Source organism: Rhincodon typus, chromosome 16, assembly GCF_021869965.1.
Source record: "Rhincodon typus isolate 14 chromosome 16, sRhiTyp1.1, whole genome shotgun sequence".
Classification (NCBI taxonomy): domain Eukaryota; kingdom Metazoa; phylum Chordata; class Chondrichthyes; order Orectolobiformes; family Rhincodontidae; genus Rhincodon; species Rhincodon typus.
This window is the reverse complement of record NC_063347.1, coordinates 27,613,832-27,633,936: the sequence shown is the minus strand read 5'-3', so window position 1 is coordinate 27,633,936 and position 20,105 is coordinate 27,613,832. Positions and strand designations below refer to the sequence as shown.

Sequence of the window (20,105 nt, the reverse complement as noted above, 5' to 3'; positions counted from 1 at the left end):
CGGATTCTCCAGCATCTGCAGTTCCTACTATCTCTGATTCAATTTTAACCCCACTGCGAAGCCTCTTCTAAGGATGCCAGCCTCTCTGCTCCTGTGATGCTGCTTGGCCTGCTGTGTTCATCCAGCCCTGCACCTTGTTGTCTCTTGATGGTGATTGTCTTCAGTCAGGAGGTGTTGTACACAAAGTCAAGGACCTCGTCTGATCTTAGTCCAAAGCTGAGACATGGTCAGTCCCCCATTTGGGGTGTTCAGGAACAGAGGGTCCATATCATTACTACTGGGGAATGGGCCACGATCCGTCCTGCAAGTTCTGGGGATTCACAGTAAGTCAGTTGGAGAGCTGCACAGAGATCAGTTAGGGATCTGGTCATTTATCCGTTGGAGCTTTTGTTCCGAGTAGGTCGGGGTTTGGGCCGTCGTCAGTCCAGGGGGATTGATCATTCAAAGTTAAAGGGAGGTTCTGAGGGACCACAGTTGTCCTGGGGACATTGGAGAAGTTATTTGTGGGATTAGAGGCAATATGCTGGGATGCAGTGGAGAAAACATTTGTGACTGGGGAGACAACACAACATCTACACATTCCTCCAAACTGTGGATACTGCACTGACGTGGACGGCAATTTCAACCAGGCTGAAAGCATTGGGTGCTGTGATCTTCTATGGTGGTTCTGATAATCCTATCCACAAAGACTGCCAGGTCCCTGTTAATGAATCACAGTGTCTACTTACCTCAGTCATCCATTTCCGGCCAATTTTTCTGACACAACAACTGTGAAGGGCAGTTCGTGGCTGACAGTGATTGACCTGGTGCATGGCAGGATTTTAATTATGGTATGGGTGTTGGAAATCCCTCAAGGTACTAGCAGTGATGAGCATTTCTACTGTTAGTGAGTTCAAGTTAGCATGAGCAGATGCCATAAAGACATGGTACACATATAGGGTGAGCAGTGTAAAACTGCATGAGAAAACTAGCATGAGAATCCTCCATGAAAATGACACATAGCCAGTTTTTGGTAAAATTCAGCCCATTGCCTATTTCAAACTAACATCAGTCCCAAATATCTTTTAACTTAACTATTATAAAAAAAAGTGCATGCATTTACTGTAATCTTATGCTACTGATGTCCTCTAGGTAAGTAAACGGTTGCCCTTACCTGGTCTGGCATACATGTGCCTCCAGACCTACAGCAATGTGGTTGGCTCTTAACTGCCTAATGGGCAATAAATGCTGGCCTAGTCAATGGTGCCCACATCCCGTGAATGAATTTTTAAAAAATCCCTAAAGCTTTTGATAATCCATGATCTGAAACTGACATACCACAGCTATTCCATTACCTTATCATTTGTTTTGGTTTTAACATTCAAAAGAAGCACACAGAAGATAAATTTTAACATTTATTTTAAAACCGATATGTTTGTAATTTAAAATATATTATTTGTATGGTAATTTCAACAATGGATAATATTTGTAAAGCTTTCCCCATTTGTTACAGACCAATTTCTCCCTGATATCTAAAATCCATTTTGATTGCTGAAATCTTATTTGTACTGCAGTGGTTTCTGTAATCAGTATAAGATGAGTGTACATTGGTAAATCTCAGAAGGATTAAAATTCCAGAATAGAATGGTTAGCAAAAGCACTTCAATGGTCCAGTTTTCGGAACAGACAGTAATTTTTCAGAATTCCTGCATCAGGAATTACATGTACCAACCAAAATTTCTTCCATTTTAAAGGACAGACTACTGCAATTACATATAAATAATATTTAAAAGTAAATGCCAAAAACTTGCTGTAAATTCAATTTGCTTGTGACAGGACTAAAAATACAGCAGAAATGGAAAATATTACCCTATTTCCATCGTAAGAAAGTATTTTGTTCGCAGACAGGAAATTAATAGTCATCGTAAAGGAAGTTACATCAGCTAATATTGAAACTGGAAAAAATTATTTATAAAGTATAACTCATTATGGCAAATGTTACTGTGACCTAAAAATTATATCATCCTGTCCCAGCACTAAATAGCTCTCAATGGAGGTAGAAACATTGAATACGATCGACTGGAAGCCTGTACACTGAAAAACTAGAAATATGCTACCTGCACCATACCACATCTAATCCTCACTCAGACTTCTCCTTTGGTCCAAAGAAGACATCAGAATGTCTTAAGCTGATGATTAAAATATGCAGGTTAGGCTCCTATACTGAATAGGAGACCATTTTGTGATATAGATCTGCCCCAGTGCTTGAACTCACCACAAATGATAACAATAAAGATGGAGGTCACTTGATCCATTTTTTTTCTGCTGGATCTTTGCAGGAGCATTTCAGCTGGTATCACTTGCCCCACCTTTTCCTTGCAGCCTTTCATACAATCCTTTTCAAATAGTGATCCATCTCCCTTTTGATTACCTCGGTTGAATTTGCCTCTACCAGTCCCTCAAGCAGTGCATTCCAAATTCTACCACTCACTGCATAACAGAAAAGTGTTGCCATTGCCTCATTTGTCAATTATCTTAAACAAGTGTCTTCTGGCTCTCAAGCTATCTACCAATAGGATTAATTTATCCCTATTTACTCCGTCCAGACACCTCATGATTTTGTATAGCTCCATCAAATCTCTCTAAAACTCCTTTTGTCTAAGGAGAACAGTCTCAGTTTCTTCGATCTATCTATGCAACTCCAGTTCTTCGGCTCTGAAAGCATTCTCATGAATCTTCTATGCAGTCTGTCCAACAGCTTCACATCCTTCCTAAAGTATGGTGCCCAGAACTGAATTTAATACTTGTGTTGATGCTAAAGCAGTAGTTTGTACTGGTTTAATCCAACTCATTAATTGCCCTTGTGCAAGCCTTAAGTGCTTGCCTTTTGTGCTATTTATATCCTTGATGCCTGCAGCATGGGTGATGGAATGCTGCTGAGTTCCCATTTAGGGCACTCAGGCTGTTTGTAGTGAGAAGATTAAGTAGCTGTAGGCCTTGAGGCTTTTTATTTTCTTCCCTGCATTGTTGCCTCCTTGGCCCTGGCTCTTCTTCATCAGCTTCGTCTCCTATTAGCCTGTTCTACAGACAAGCAGTCAGCTTCCACAGCTATACTGATGGCACTCAGTTCTATCAATACACGACATCTCTGGACTCTTCCATTCCTCTGTTTGATTAGACTGCTTGCATAGCGACCAGTCATGATGTGCCACAACCTTATGAGGAAGGCTAAACCTTTTGGCCTTGATGTTTATGAGTGGGAAGGGTGAGGGAGAGCTCAGGGAGATTGGACAATGGTAGGGACTCAGAGGTCCTGTCCAATTTTAAGTTAGGACTCCATTATATTTTTCTTCTTTGACTTCCAGTCTGGTGTCTGGTTAAGTTGACAGGCTGGCTGTTGGGTGGGAAAGACTGTTCAGGTGGTCTGAGCAGATGGTGGAGCTGCCTCCTTCTCCCTTGCACCTACCTTGGTGATGGACACTGTGATCCACCTGCAGGGAGACAAGATACCCAGCCCCAAACATAGGAAATCTGCTACAACAACAACAGGAACAAAAACAAAGTTGCTGCTTTTCCAGCAACTTTGTTTTTGTTCCAGATTTACAGCATCCACAGTTCTTTCGGGTTTTTTTTTGTAGGAAATCTGCTTCCCACATCTCTCTCACTTACCTGCAGGTCTCACTGTAAAACCTGAAGGACTGCAATTAGTTACTTTTCTCAAGAATCAAAGGAAGAGAGATTTGTGGGAGTGGCTGAGGAGAGGTCACTGATCTTGACAGAAGAAGAGAGAGGCCGAGATCAGCTGAAGGAAGATGAAGGTTCTTTTGAGAGTTCAATATTTATTGAGTTCAATAAAAGCAACTTTCTTCCTGAATTTTCAGCTCCTACCTTTCCTTTTCTGTTGGGTTATTCAAGTTCTGGAAAACCTAACCAGTAACAGCAAATTATCAATCTGCTTGTGGTTTCACTGTTGGAGACTAATTTAAATATTTCTCTAAGACAGGATACTTCTATGGCATGTCACCTGCTGCCAAAAAATGGAGGGTTAGAAATATATTTGCAACTTTGAAAGTTTTATATATCTTCATCCCTTTTCTACTTTAATGCAGAGTTCAACATTATTAGGTATTAGCTTCAGTCCTTGTTACAAACTGAGTTTCTTTCCAATCAATTTCATCCATTTTGGGCTAGTTTCAAACAGAACCAAGATATTCCACGTTTCAGTCTTCTCTATGACTCTTAGCTGAACTTCCAACCTCATATCCTTACAATCACAAACACTGTCTCATTACACCTCTGTAAAATTGGCTCCCTTCATCACTACACAAGCCCAGTTGCTTCTAATGTTTTTGCCACTTCAAGACTTGACTACTCCAACAGTCTTTTGGCCATGGTCCAATCTGGCACCTTCAATAAATTCAGCTCATTAAACAGTGAGCTGATCATATCTTGTTCCACACAAGCTCCAACTCATGCTTAAAGTTTATGCTTGCTGATTTATGTCAACTTTCACTTCCCTAACACCTCGATTATAAACTTCTTATCCTCATGTTTAAACGTTTTCTTAATAGCTTTCTCCCTTCTAAGTAGAATCTTACTATCTTAGATCCTACCAGAACAGTAAACTTATTTTCAGATCTGGAAGCTGACTCCAGATGTGCCCATTAGTTGCAATTAATTAGGGTAAATCAACAGTAATTCCACCTTGAGGTCCCCGACCTTTCAGGGAGTGTAGTTGCAATCTTGCATCCATTTTGTTAAAATAATAATTTATAATTAAAGGAGCCATGGCGTGGGCAAGTAAAGCTTATCAGCATTTGGAAGTCAGCCACAGAAGGGTGGTCCTTCCAATTGGAGACAATGCACCAAAATGGTCTGGGACCTCAAGTGCAGGACAAATGAGTAGTATTGCATTTTCAGGTGCTAACGGCCACACTTTGATTCCCCCAACTGGCTGCTGTGCAGCACACTCCAGGTCAACGCACTTTGCAGCTCCACTCATTCTTACATATACCTCACATTTCCAACTGAGCAGCCCAACGTTCACAAACACCCTGAACCTATTGTCCTCTTGCAATCATGTTTCACAATGGTGCCCTTTCCTCCTTTCCACACAAGCCATTATGATCACTTTCTCACTAGTGCCCATTTGTTCAGCGCCTGGAAAGATTCAACCCTAAACCTTGGAATTTCTGGTAATTAACTGTGAGTAACTCACCAGGACCACCAGGGTGAGTGAGTAGCAAAAGCTACTTCAGTGAAATTGACAATGTGGGAACCTTTCTGCTCTCTTTCCTTCCAGGGCTAAACAGCACACAAATTGGGGAGAGGCAGAGACCCATCATAAAGGCCCTCCAGTGTTGACAGTAATTGGTAATTCATGCTCACTTGCTCAACTGGAAAGGAAGTCTTATTCCAAGAGTTCCAGATATCAGTAGCAGCCTGCCTTGAGATATTAATCTTCCTGAGGCAATGGTGCTCAACATGTCAAAAGCATCTGTTCATAGGAGGCTCACCTCTTTCCAGCTGGATCTCAATCTCCATCGCCTCTGCCCTTTGGCAGGATATGCAAGTGGGGAGATGACACCTCTGGCTTAATGTTATGACCTCTGTTCTTGCCCCACAATCAGGGTGGAAGGCAAAGCTGTTCTCACGACACTGGTGAAGTGCAGCTGAAGTTCAGTGAAGTATTGACTAGCTGAAGTGCCTTTCAAGTTGGCAAACACCTGTCACAAAATGACAGCACTCTCTTTGAGATGAAGTGCTCTTAAAGGCAGTCTCACAATATGGCTGGGATCCTTCAGTGCAATTGATCAAAACATTCCCACATTGTCAATTTCACTGAAGTAGCTTTTGTTACTCACTCACCCTGGTGGTCCTTGGGAATTACTCACAGTTAATAACCAGAAATTTCAAAGTTCAGGGTTGAATCTTTCTTGGTGCTGAACAAATAGGCACTGGTGAGGAAGTTGGGAAAATCGCTTGAGATTGGCAGTGACAAGTTTCTTGCTAAAGCATCTGAAGGACTATTTGCACACAAAGGCGGTGAATGCAGGGCCAGTTGTTAATTTAAAATCTGAGATAGATAAATTTTTGTTAAGGAAAGGTAGACTGCATACAGTTCTGGTTGCCACATTACCAAAAGGATGTGGATGCTTTGGAGAGGGTGCAGAGGAGGTTCACCTGGAGGTTGCCTGGTATGGAGGGCGCTAGCTATGAAGAGAGGTTGAGTAGATTAGCATTATTTACATTAGAAAGACGGAGGTTGAGGGGGGACCTGATTGAGGTCTATAAAATCATGAGAGGTATAGACAGGGTGGATAGCAGGAAGCTTTTTCCCCAGAGTGGGGGATTCAGTTAATAGGGGGCACGATTTCAAGGTGAGAGGGGAAAAGTTTAAGGGAGATATGCATGGAAAGTTCTTTACGCAGAGGGTGGTGGGTGCCTGGAATGCGTTGCCAGCGGAGGTGGTAGAGGCGGGCACAACAGCGTCATTTAAGATGTATCTAGACAGATACATGAATGGGCAGGGAGCAGAGGGATACAGATCCTTGGAAAATAGGCGACAGGTTTAGATAGAGGATCTGGATCCGCGCAGGCTTGGAGGGCCGAAGGGCCTGTTCCTGTGCTGTAATTTTCTTTGTTCTTTGTTCTTTGATATTGGCCAAAGGCAAGATCTCATTGAACAGGTTCGAGGAGCTGAATGGCCTACTCCTGTTCCTATATTCCTATGAATTAGTGTGTAATAATGTCTCATTATTAAATAATATCACCTCATTAATATACGTAGTTTCTCATTTTCCTGCAGACTGGGTAAAAACTAGATGGCGACAATTCTCAAGATGAAAGACAGAGTAGATAGCTGATGACTTCAGCTTACTGCTAGAATGTTCAGGCCTTCAACATGGAGCCTAGTCATTAACACGTCGGGGCACACTTCATGGGCAGTGAGCACAACAATGCTCCCATCAATGAATGCTAGCATCTGACATGTACCAGCCTCAACGAATTCTCATGACACATCTCTATTCCACTTGCAAGATGCTTCTGCATCTCCACGCTGCACTCTGGAACCTTTCATTTGAGTGCAACAGCAAGGACACTTTGTGCAGGGAGAGGCACCCATAGACCCAACAAGGGTGAATCTCAGGAATCCTCCTTTGCTTTTTTACTGCTCACTTGCTTTGCTCCTATATGGATGCTTAGAGTACCTCTGCTTTGCTTTGTCTTTTTTCACTTTGACCTCTCAGCCCCACGTTTTAACTTCATTTCTTTATTTTTCTACCGTTTTACTCAATGCCCGGTTTATTTCTGTATTTTAAAATGGCACCAGAGAGCAGTGGCATTATACAACACTTTTCACTGTATTTGTAACAAATACAAGTAACAATCAATTAAACAAACAATCAATCAATCATGGTCTTCTGTCTTGACTTGCTTTTTATCATAGATCCCAAAGCCAGGCAGCTTGTCATTTTTGCCAGCAGTCATCAGGCAAAATGGTGGACATGTTGTTGTACGGCATCATGTTACATCAATTTCACACCTGAACCATGTTCCAGCAGGTTACACGGCAAACACATTGCATGTGCATCAATCAAATGGCCATGAACCAAGTTTAAGGAGCGTAGTCCTCAGTCAAGGGAGACACCCTTCAGTCAGGGGCACAGTCAATCAAGGGTATCATCTGTGATCAGTCCAGGGGCTTGGACGCAGTTAGTCAGCTGCTTGGGACAGTCAGAGTCAGCAGGACTGTCTCACAATAGTCTAGGAGTGGGCCATGGTCAGTTCTTTAGGTCCAATACAGAGATCCACAATAAGCCAGTCAGGGAGTTGCACAAAGATTAGTTAGGGGCCATTAGTACATCAGTTGTGGCTGTCCAGTGAAGTTGGTTGGTGGAGTAGGGGGTGGGCCATGGTCAGTCTTGAGGGTTAGCTTAATAGAAGTCAAACAGGGATTAACAGGAGCCAACACTGTAGTACGGAAGTGCAGAGAGTCAATTATGAGGATTGGAGGCAGCATGCTGTGATGCACTAATTCAGGGAGGGGAAAATTTAACATATAAGTGCAAGGAGACACTTGTGCATTGGAGGATCTGAGATACTGTAGAATGGGGGTTATCAACTGTCACAACCACTCTAGCCCTGATGGGTGGACAGGGCATCATGGACAGTTGGCATCAGGGGTAACATTGAGTGATGAAGTCATATGTCAGAGGGGTGTGTGGGAACATGTAAGGCTCACTAATGTCGTGCTTGAAAGAGAATAGCAGGTAGAAGGGAACACAGAGGTATAGATTGTCAGATTGAGCCCAAGATTTACTGTACAAAGTGCGACCTGTGTTACCTTCAATACCCATAGAACTCGTAAATGTGCACTACAAATGGAAAGTGACTGAGGCCACATCCAGAATGGGTAGGATGCGTGTTTCTTTCGGTCTGATCATGTGGATTCTACTTGTGAGTGATGTAAGGCCTCTCAAGGGGCTAATGAATTAATCAGACTCTTCCAAAGTACAGGGTGAAGTTAACTTTAATCCTAGCATCTTGGATGTGAAATGCATGCATTACACAATTGTGCAGGGTACAAATTCTGCTCACAAGCAATCTTGACCGTGACATTAGTCTTTGCAGATTGAGGACAGTTGTTTTTTGCAGACCTTAAAAGTGGTCACAGGGCCACTTGTGACCTGAGGGACACAAAGCACTAAGATACAGTAAGATCTCCTAGACTGTACAGGCGCATGGAGCGGATTTCCTCTCAACTTACATTCGATGACATGCTCTAATATGCAATGATCTGATTTTATTTATTGTCATATGTATTTTGTTACAAAATACAGTGAAAAGTGTTGTATAGTGTCGCTACTCTCTGGCACCATCTTAAAACACAAAAAAACCAAAAAATAGAATATAAAGGCAGAAAAATAAATAAATAAAGAAAAAGTGTTCAAGAGGTGGCACGATGGTTCAGTGGTTAGCACTGCTGCCTCACAGCACTAGGGGCCTGGGTTCAATTCCACCCTTGGGTGACTGTCTGTGTGGAGTTTGCACATTCTCCCCATGTCTGCATGGGTTTCCTCCAGGTGCTCTGGTTCCTCCCACAGTCCAAAGATGTGCAGGCTAGGTGGATTGGCCATGCTAAATTGCCCATAGTGTTCAGGAATATGTAGATTAGGTGGATTATAGGGTATGGATCTGGGTGGGATGCTCTGAGGGTCAGTGTGGATTTGTTGGGTTGAAGGGCCTGTTTCCACACCGTAGGGATTCTGTGATCTGTGACTTTACAGTCCTTCTTGCTCCACCATGGGCCATGGGCCCAGTGGCCAGGCATGCTGCTGTTGGAACAAAAGTTGCCATTCTTTGGCACCATGTCACCCCCACTGACACCCTCGTCACTGTAAGTCCTCGTTGGACCTCGCCAGTGCAGGTACCACCAATGCTATCGGGTGTTGCATCAGCCCAAACTTGATTCTGCCGCTGCCATGAGTCTGCTTCGGGCCACTTCGCTGATGCAGCCACTGCCAATGCCATTGGATCTTGGACAGGATCCAAACTTGCCTCCACTCCATAAATCTGCGCTGGATGCAGACTCTACCAGGAACACAAACCTGCCTCTGCCTCAGCAGCCATGAGTCAGCACTAGGACTGTTTTGTCTATGCAGAACCTGCCAGCAACCCAAACATGTCTCCAACACCACCGCCATGAGTCCACGCTGGGCCCACTTGCCGACTGCCACCAGTCCATGCTGGGCTCATTCGCTGCTGCCAATGCTGTCACTATAACCAAGCTATTCAACATGCAGTAAGTAAACTAAAAGGGAAAGAAAACAAAAAGAGAGAGAAAAAAAAGAAAAGAAGCAAAAAGAAAAGTGGGCTGAGTGGACGAGTTCTGGGTTCAGAAACCTTATTTCAAAGCCATCTTATCGGATGCTGGTTAATGTGATGTCATTCCTGGGTAGTGTGAGTATGAGAGGAAAGGATACCAGTTATCCATACAGCACTTACAACCTCCCACTGTTCTCACTTGACATGACGTCTGCCACAATCATTGGAATAAGGTTCCTATATCAAGTATCCATGTCAGGGTGCTCTATTTCCCACTGTGTGACGTGAAAGCTGACTGCCCACGTTACTCAGCATAACTTGCTTTTCTTACGTTCCCCACATGGCTTCACTGCAAGCATGATCAATGGATCCAGTCATGGCAAATGTTATTGTCACCGTAGCTGCAGCACAAAAAGGGCACAGAGAAATGGAAGAGGAACAGATACAACAGATTGTCGTCTCACTGCATGCATGGTGAAGGGCAGTCCAGCCCACCAGTGCTTGACTGGGGTGCGTGGCTGGGCTTTGAAGATGGTGCGAGCGCATGGAGTGCAGGCTATCCCGGCAGTGGTGAGTATTTTTGCCTACGACAAATGGGAGAACACAGTGAGTGGGGCACAATTGGGGTGTGGGGCTAAGGCAATGAGGTGAGTTTGGAAAGATAGCATGAGAAAACTTGCTAGGCCTTGCAGAGAGAAACCTTCATTAAACTTGCCAAAATTGACACAGCCAATTTCTGGTAAAATGCAGCGTTTAGAGTTAAAGCAGCTTATAACTGGCTCCTTAACAACCCTCTACAAGTTTGTTAATTAGTGACAGAGCTTTTGAGGGGTTCTGCTGCTGCTTGGCTGACAATCTCCATTGAATGGAACATCCACAACAAATGCTTTTCTCAGTGGTCGACTTTGGGGCTCTATTTTAGATAGTTAGACCCTAAATTCATGAGGCTTCTGGTTGAGTTGATTGGAATCTCAGTTGTCCAACAGCAAGAACATATAAATAGGATGGAAAAGCAACAATAGGTTGAACACTATCATTTTAAAGCCAGTCCTGTCTGCTTTGCTCTGGAAGTAAAAGTGAACTTAAATTTCTCTTCCCCCTCAAACACCACCCTGGCCCCACCACCTTTTATAAGGTAATGGTGTATTGATTTAAGTAAGTGCTTGACATCACTTTTCCATGTGTTCACATGAAGATAACAAAATGCTATACGTGCATTTTTTAAAATAAATTTACCAAACTTGTTGCTTTGCAAAATCCCTTCAAATAGGTTAATGCATTTTTTTAATCAATTAAAGCACATTGGATATTTAATTATGTTAAACCACACCTTTTTTGAACATAAAAGATTAAGACTGAAGTGAATTCAAGGAGTTCAGGCATTTCTTTAAATAATTTCCATTCTCCTGAGTGGAATTACACTTATGATCAAATGGAAATCACGTTCTTTGATGAGTTGAGAGATGATCAAATTGCTAAGTCATAATGCTGGGTTTGCTCTATATTGTGCCAATAATTAAACTTTTATTTCAACCATTCAATCCTGTCAGCCATACGAATGAACACAAGCTGTTCAGAATAATGTCTAATACATTGCAATTTGATCAAAATAATGAAAGATTTATAATCAATACTGTATATATTGGTGATGAGCTGGGTTTTTTTTGGTGGAGATAAGTTTGGTGGGGCAGGAGCAGGTGGAGACAATGGGTCGACCAGGGTAGTCAGGTTTGTGGATTTTGGGAAGGAGATAGATGCGGGCGGTGCGGGTTTTTTTTTGGTGGAGATAAGTTCGGTGGGGTTTTTTTGGTGGAGAAGGGTCTAGGCCCGAAACGTCAGCCTTCCTGCTCCTCTGAGGCTGCTTGGCCTGCTGTGTTCATCCAGCTCTACACCTTGTTATCTCTGTATATATTGGATATGCTTCAGCAACATTATATAAAAAATGCTGTGGAAAGTACCCAAGAAACTTGATAAGTATTGAAATAAAAACAAAGGCTGTTTTAGTTTTATTTGAAGTGCTGTTTTCTTCATTAAATGTGAAACCTGTTTACAGGATACTATTTCATTAGGAAATCTGATTACACAATCTCCAAATCAAGACACAACATTTGTTGGAAGTAGGAAACAGATGGATTTGCTCTTCATGAGGGGTATTTGCATAAAGATCAATTTCGCTTCTTCTAACATTGACGGAAAATACTAATTTTGTCTCCTTTGTATTCAACCGGAAATTTGCAGTTCAGTTTATTCACGGTCAAAATCCCTTCTCTGTTTTGAATTTTATCTGGGATTGTTGTTGGCGGTTGGGTAACAGGAAGCGAGCACATATTGAAGAATCATCTAACTATTCAACAATGTCAAATATTTTGAGCTTTCTGCATTTAATGTAATGTTTATTCTTCAATTTTTAGGAGTGTCTATAAAAAAATCAACAGCAGGTTTGAATTAAAAAAGTTTTAAATTTTGGTTCAAAAGTCTGTGTTTCCATGTGGAAACAGATGCTGTATGTAATTAAATCCATTCTTTCACATGCTAATGTTATACACATATATTACAGTTCTTATGTTGAATTTGCCTGCAGTATCACCTAAGACACTTCAAAAATTAAACAATCTTCCACAGAGTCACTGACTGAGAAAAATATTTACCATAATTTTGAAAAATTAAACAAAATATTACAAATCATGCACAGTGGTATCCTTCATTCGCATTATACTTCCATTAGAACTTTCTTTCTAATATTTACTTCTGAATCCTCATTCTTCTTTTGTTCCAGTGTGAATGTGAGGAAGACTGAAAATGCCCAAAAAATCCAGCAACACCAGATTAGGTAGGTGAAAGTCAAGGGGTACTAGTCAGCAATCAGAAGTAGGAAAACAGAAAGGCTGGAATCGATAAAGGAGAGTCAAGCAATTCCTTAATGGGCCAGGGACTGCACATGGTCACTGGCTAAAATTTATCCCTTACAAAACTTAAAATGATCATATAGCATTACTGTATGTGAAGTCTTTGCTGTACACAAATTGTTGCTTGTGGTTCCTATGTTACAACACAGACTTTGATCAAATAAATAGTTCTTGGCTGCAAATTCCTTGTGATATTCTGAAAGGTGCTACATTTTCTTCAGCAAAACGATAAGCAAATGTGCACCTCAAAGAAGAAAGTGAGTGGCAAAGTTCAGTGGCACAAGGCTAAAGGCAGATTAGCAAATAGGGGAGCAGCAAGAGTGGGATTATATGGGGATCAAAAGCAGGTACGGTGGGTCCTACAGATTAGAAAACATAGCAGGAGGCACTGAGGATTCAATTAGGTGTGAGAAATAATGGGGTTAATTTTTTTCCCAATCTGGAGGGGAATGTGCTCCGGGCCTCCTAGCCATCCCACTCATGATGCTTAGTCCATTTTGAGAGATATCCTTCAGGCCACTGCAATACCAAGCTGCCTAACTGGCCTTGGAAAGAAGGAAGGAGGTTTGTGGGAGAGATGACTGAGTGAATATGGGATGGATGATAGAGGTTGGGGAGCTGGACCAGCAAAGGTTCAGGTTGTATATGTGTGTCAGGAGGTGCAGCAATGACTGGGCAAATCTATCCAACTGCTTTCACTTTAATACAAAATATTTCTTTTAATCCAATTTACATCGAAGAGCTACAACTGTAAGTAGAAATATCCCTAGTTTGTTATATGGCATGGAAGATAAAACAAATTCCTCATCACTCATTCACTATTCAATCAGCTTCTTGTCATAAACTTAGATAAAAATACTCATTAGTGATGGTATTATAGGGTTAATGCAGGACTGGATGAATCTTGCCTAAACCAATGTCATTACTTTAACAACTTAGATACAAAATGACAAGACATTTGGAAATTATAATTAGGAATGTGAACTGCATATATTGTTTAATAATTTTGTATTGGAAACATCTGAACAACTGTCACAGTCTGTTACTTCACTCACGAAGATGTCTGTGCACTGAAAGTTCAACATTAGATTATAATTGCATAAGAAATCACAGTAGATTAAAACCACAATTTTAACGGCTAAGAGGAAATTTGCTGATTTGCAAATTTCAGCATACTCTGAGTTTGTTCTGAGTCATTTAATGTTTCAAATGCAGATAAACATTTTGTTTTTTGTTGCTTTGATTTGGTAACAAACTTGAATTTGATTACAAAATGACTCGATTTATATGTCAACATTGTTTAAATTATAAACAAGATTATATTATTTATCATAGTTACACAGATAATTAACTTGGTGCACCTTATAAAGAAAAGGGTAAATTATTTATCATTATATTTTATGAATTGATTAGTAAACTTCATCTCATCCTCATATACAAACAGTATTTTTAGCTGTTCATAAGCAGAAATGGAGAACTACAAAGGGATCTTGATCATTTGGGCCAACGGGCTGAGGAGTGGTAGGTGGAGTTTAATTTGGATAAATACGAGGTATTGCATTTTGGTAAAACAAAAAAGGGCAGGACTTATCCAGTTAATGGTAGGGCTCTGGGTGATGTTGTCAAATAGAGAGACCTAGGGGTTCAGGTACATAGCTCTTTGAATGTTGTGTCAAAGTATGACAGGGTGGTTAAGAAGGCGTTTAGCACGCTTGCCTTCATTGGTCAGACCATTGAGTATAGGAGTTGGGATGTCATGTTGCAGTTGTACAAAATGTTGGTGAGGCCAGTTTTGGGGTACTGTGTACAGTTCTAGTCACCCTGTTATAGGAAGGATATTATTAAATTGGAGAGGTTTCAGGAAAGATTTACCAGGACATTGCTGGGACTGGTGGGTTTGACTTTTAAGGAAAGGCTGGATAGGTTGGGACTTCTTTCACTCGAGCATAGGATGTTAAGGGGTGAACTTATAGAGGTTTGTAAAATCATGAGGGGCATAGATAAGGTGAATAGCCAAGGTCCTTTCCCTAGGGTGGGAGAGTTCAAAACTAGGGGGCATATTTTTAAAGTGAGAGGAGAAAGATTTGAAAGGGATTAGAGCGGGAACGTTTTCACACAGAGGGTGGTTCGTGTGTGGAATGAATTGCCTGAGGAAGTGATAGATGCAGGTACAGTTACAACATTTAAAAGACATTTGGGCAGGTATATGAATGGGAAAGATTTAAAGGGATAAGGGCCAAATGCAGGCAAATGGGACTTGTTTAGTTTAGGAAACTTTGTCGGCATAGACGAGTTGAACTGAAGGGTCTGTTTCCATGCTGTATGACTCTATGACTGGTGGACAGTGGGCCACTGTGTAAATTTTAGGAGGAGATAGACAGATTTTTAATCCATAATGGATTGAAGAGGTATGGAGAGAAGGTGGGAAAATGGAGCCAAGGCCCTGCTGAGATCAGCCATGATTGTATTCAATTGCTGAGCAAACACAGGAGCCTGAAATGCTTACTCCTACTCCTAATTCTTATGTTCTTAACACAAAATGCCAAATAGGAATAGAATAGCAATGCTGGTAATTTTTTTTAAATCCACAATTGTTGCCATGTTACCTTAGCTTTTTGTTTGATGGCCAAAATGTCTGTCTGACCCAGGCTGCAACCTCAGGAACATGCTGATTGAATTATATTAAGGATCCTAATAGCATTTTAACAGACAACTGAGAAAGACGCCTGTAATCAGTTTGCATGATTTTGAGTTGCTTGAAGCCAACCCGCTGCCCTCTTCACCCATTTTCAATGAGTGGTTGGTCAGCAGGATGCAAACAAAATCCTAGATTTAAAATAGGCCACCCTCAAACTAATGACATTGTTGAATTTGAGACTTTTCCAGTGCCTCACCAGACCACCTGCTCCTAGTTAATTTAAATTAATTTTAAATATCAGATTAATATGCAGAATTCTTCATGAAGTTGCTTCAACTCAAACCTTCACTCTGTGTAACTAGTATTCTTTGGTGGAGACTTACCTCATCATAATTTTCAGAAACCAAAATAAATCCATTGTTATCTATGAGGTAACAATTTATTATCTGAAAATATAAAATATTCAAATAATTAAGAAAAATAGTTGGAAAATTATCAAAATGTTGCAATACAATTTGTCACTTAATTTATATATATAGTATAAAGATGTGATACTTTCAAAGATAACACATATATAATGTAATTCACACAAAAAGTGCTGGAAGTCCACAACTTAGAAATTGTATCTCGTCTGTGATGAGCCAAATTAAACATATGCTGCACACATTCAATCTGCAGGTCCATGATAAATTGGTGTGCGGATCTCATTAGGAAAACACTGCTGTACTAAAAACCAGTAAGATTGGTACTGTATAATCCGATTTCTAGGCCCATATGTTTTAAGTATAGGTTAACAAAGCCATTAAAGATACTAACCTCATCGTCACAGTTTATTGTGCACTTTCCATCAAGAGACGCACACTGTAAGAGATCGTAATAATGTAAACACGGAGAACAAAGACATATCTGCAAAATTCCCCAAAAATTAAATGCCAAATGTTACATACCTTATTAATTATGCAAGTAATTACATTATTAATGGGGGTGTGTGTGGGTGGGACAGCTGTTAAGATTGGAGTTGGGCTCACCCAAAGTTCTAGTTGGTGGGGGGGTTGTCCCACAAAATCCAGCCCAATTTTTCAAGTCAAAGCCATTTGCTTAGAATTGAGGTAATTTCGTGTTGTGCTGAGCCCAGTGTCAGTACTGTATGAATGGGGTTGTTGTAGATGGTTCCACCTTAAAATTAAACTTGCTAGAATTCGTTAAGGCCAAATAACTAAGAAGAACTTAATAAGTATTGCTGTTCCCATCTGACAGCCTCACAAAATCTCAGCAATCTTGGCTTTAGTTTACAGTCTATTGTATCAGGCCACTTTGCATACATTTTTCTAAAATACAAAGGTAGTTTAATTTTACTTTTTAACATTAATGTTTTTCCATTTCAAGCTAATTCACAACATGTGAAGGGTTTTGACATACTACGGAGATTGTTAAGGTAAAACGCAAATGCATGTCTTTCAGTAATGTAACAAAGAAGTGTTGAGTACAGAATGAGTTCCTATGCAGCATATTTTCTGCTATCAGGAAGCATTTACTTATACCTTCATTCCCTGTACAATTCCAACAATACAGACTTGAATTGTTGTCCTGACACTTTTATTAACGGGTTTATATGTTCCATTTAAAAAATGCCAGACGTAACCCATAGACTGCTGCCAAGTCCAGGAAAATGATTACCACTTTGGACCAGATGGTTCTGCAACGCTCTGGTTCATGCATTTTCATACTGACAAAATGACTAATATTTCAGTAATAAAACTACTCAAATGTCAGGAACAGCTTCATTGGAATAATATAGACATACATTTCATGTCTTCTTCCTAGCTTCCTCTTTCCTCTCTCACTAGGTAACCAGACGGTCTCTGGTATGTTTTCAAGTGGGCATAATTTATGCTGGAGGCTCAACAGAGATTGTCAGCAACATATTTCTATCTTACAGTTGGATTTCATATTGATGGACACAGATATTTACTGTAAGAAAGGTGGAGTGGTGATGGTGTTGCTCCATATAAATCGGGAAAGGGGTTCAGGTCTGTATCCAATTGTATAAGTTCTACCATTGTCCTCAGAGTTGGAGTTGAACCTGGGAACTCCCTAACATGTGTTCCTCTGTTAATCACTCTGTTAGGCATGTAGTATTAAATAATATTAAACTAAACTAAAATAAAAAAAAATTAAATAAAAATAAAAATGTTTCAATTATTTAATTCAATGTGCCCTGGTATCTCCTTTTATTCCTTCTATTTCTTTTGATTCCCTGCCTTTCTAACGTAGCTACTCTGTTCTAAAAATACAGAATTTTATTTTCTTTCAGCCCAATCTATCTACATATTTTTTAATACAAAATAAATAATTCAACTTTCATTCACTTTCTTCATATGTTGAGTATTCATATTTCATTGAAAAAAAAACTTTAAAAATGAGTACATGACAGACTAAGGGAAGAGTTTTCCCCAGTCCTGCAGAGGCTACTTTGGAGGTATAGAAATTTGGAATGCAGTGCACAAACTGACATGCTGACATGTTCCTGCCTTTTTACAGTTTTCCAGAGGTGAGCTTTTAGCAGCAATGGTTAATCACTTGGCAGTGATACTAAGACAGATAAGGTATTTAAAAATGGCAATTAGTCTCCCTTATTCTGATACTGTAATGTTATGAATGGAAACCTAGCACCCTACACATCAAGAGTGTCACAATACCTCAGAGGCAGTTTCAAGTTGGGAGGTTGGAACACCATCATTGACTTTTCAGATTCATTTGTAAAGAGGTAGAGAGGTTATATGGAGCACATCTGCAAGCATTTGGAGCTGTTTCCTCTATGCACCAATGATTCTAGCCATTATTTACATATAGTGTAGAAGTTCTGAGGTTACTGTCAGTAATTCTATGATCTTTCAGAGGTTGCCCTGTTGAGGTTAATTGATCAGTGAATCAATGCTCATACTGTTAGTTACACTTTAAAAAGTCTTTAAAAAGTTATATCCTGTTGAATAAAGTGCATCTGGCAAGCTAATATATCTATAATCGCAATTATTGGAAACATCCTCATTGACCCTGGGAAGCAAATTTAATATTTCTGAAATGTCAAATGTCTGCATTGTGGTAAAGTTCCAGGTATTTTTAACATTTTAAAAGTTTTTAAAATATTTTTGATTCTGTCTTCATCCAATCATATTCATTTAGTTTGATATCAGAATAGTTAAATTTTAAAGTGAAGGATGATCAGTGCTTCTCACCTTCTGGTTTTCTATCTGTGAGAATCCTTCAATGTTATTGGCCTGCTTACCTTGATTCTTGACATCACTGTTACTGGGTACCTGGAGATTTTCTCAACTTACTATCAGAAATAAAGTTGCCATTGGGAAAAGGTCAATTAATGCAACAGAGATTGCTATACCTTGTAGGAGGTTATTTTTGAAGTCAAAGGCATTTTATGCCACTGACCACAAAATCCAGCATAATGTTTAACTGTCTGCAAAATATTTGGTCTCTCTGAGAGTTCTTCAGTATGATTGGTTGTTTAGCTTGCTTGAAGAAATCACGATTGCTGGATACTGGAGATTCAATTGATTGGACGCCGAAACAAAATTAACAACAGGCAAGGTGAAATCCATGCAGCAGATATTGTTTGACCTTTGTAAGCAGCTCTATTGAAGTTTATGGCTACGGCTATAATTTTATTACTGACTGCAAAATCCAAGCAATTTAGTACATAATATGCTAATGTATGCTCTATTCAATTTATTGTGCAAATTCAACTGTTTCAGTTCTCACAGCATTACATTTGTGTTTTCTTTTGAGAACATATGTTACATATTCTTTAAAATAAAATTATTATATGCGTGTTAGGTCACATGGCATGATGCACACGTACAGGTTAATTTGAATAGCTTGATTTAAAGTACTATGTCACACAGAATTTACTGAAAATTACAAAGTCTTTATTATAAAAAAAGTGCAACAAATGTAGCCTGTTCTTAATAAACAGATGATATACAAAGATTATAAAATTAAAAATTTATTTGAAAACTAATAAAAATTGATTGCAGCAAAATTGGGAACACAATGCTGATATAATAAATAGCTGACCTGTCGGCTTGCAGTCCAGAATTTCTTCTGGAAAAACTCCAATTTCATCTGAATACCTACAGCTGTTAAAAAACAGAAGAATAAAGCTAAATTAGCCGATTTAACAAAAATAATAATACATTCATGAATACATCTGTCAGGAATAGAAGTACATTGTTCAAATTTCAAAGGTATACTTAGAACAAAAATATAATAATAAATTTATATTTATATTTTCTGACTGCCTGAACTTCTTAGCATTCCAAACCTGGAATGATTTCTCTAGTGTACAGCTTTTGTGTTCCATAACTGCCTGAGGACTGAATAAAATTTGTACAGGTCTTCATTATAATAAACGTGGTAAACTAGAAACGTCAAAAGATGCTTTTCTGAAGGCTCTTACCAATTTTTCCTCATGTCAAGGACCACACATACATTTGCTCCAAAAATGACTGAGAGTGAGTAAAAGGGGAAAATATGATCCCAGAGATAGCAGGAACTGCAGATGCTGGTGAATCTGAGATAACAAGGTGTAGAGCTGGATGAACACAGCAGGCCAAGCAACATCAGAGGAGCAGGAAGGCTGACATTTCGAGCCTAGACACTTCTTCAGAAATGGGGGAGCGGATGGGGGTTCTGAATAAATAGGGAGAGAGGGAGAGGCGGATAGAAGATGGATCGAGGAG

At 40.0% G+C, this 20,105-nt stretch overlaps 1 protein-coding gene across 1 annotated transcript in view; it reads right to left on the bottom strand.

The window, feature by feature from the left end:
* The window catches only part of cacna2d3a (calcium channel, voltage-dependent, alpha 2/delta subunit 3a), a 791,006-nt gene that overhangs the window by 104,315 nt on the left and 666,586 nt on the right, over positions 1–20,105 (bottom strand). Inside the window, exons 27-29 of the mRNA XM_048606724.1 lie at positions 19,441–19,502; positions 16,168–16,212; positions 15,735–15,797 (exon numbers count right to left, since the gene is read on the bottom strand). Of these exons, the coding sequence (XP_048462681.1) occupies positions 15,735–15,797; positions 16,168–16,212; positions 19,441–19,502 (170 nt within the window). The remainder of the gene's footprint in view (positions 1–15,734; positions 15,798–16,167; positions 16,213–19,440; positions 19,503–20,105) is intronic.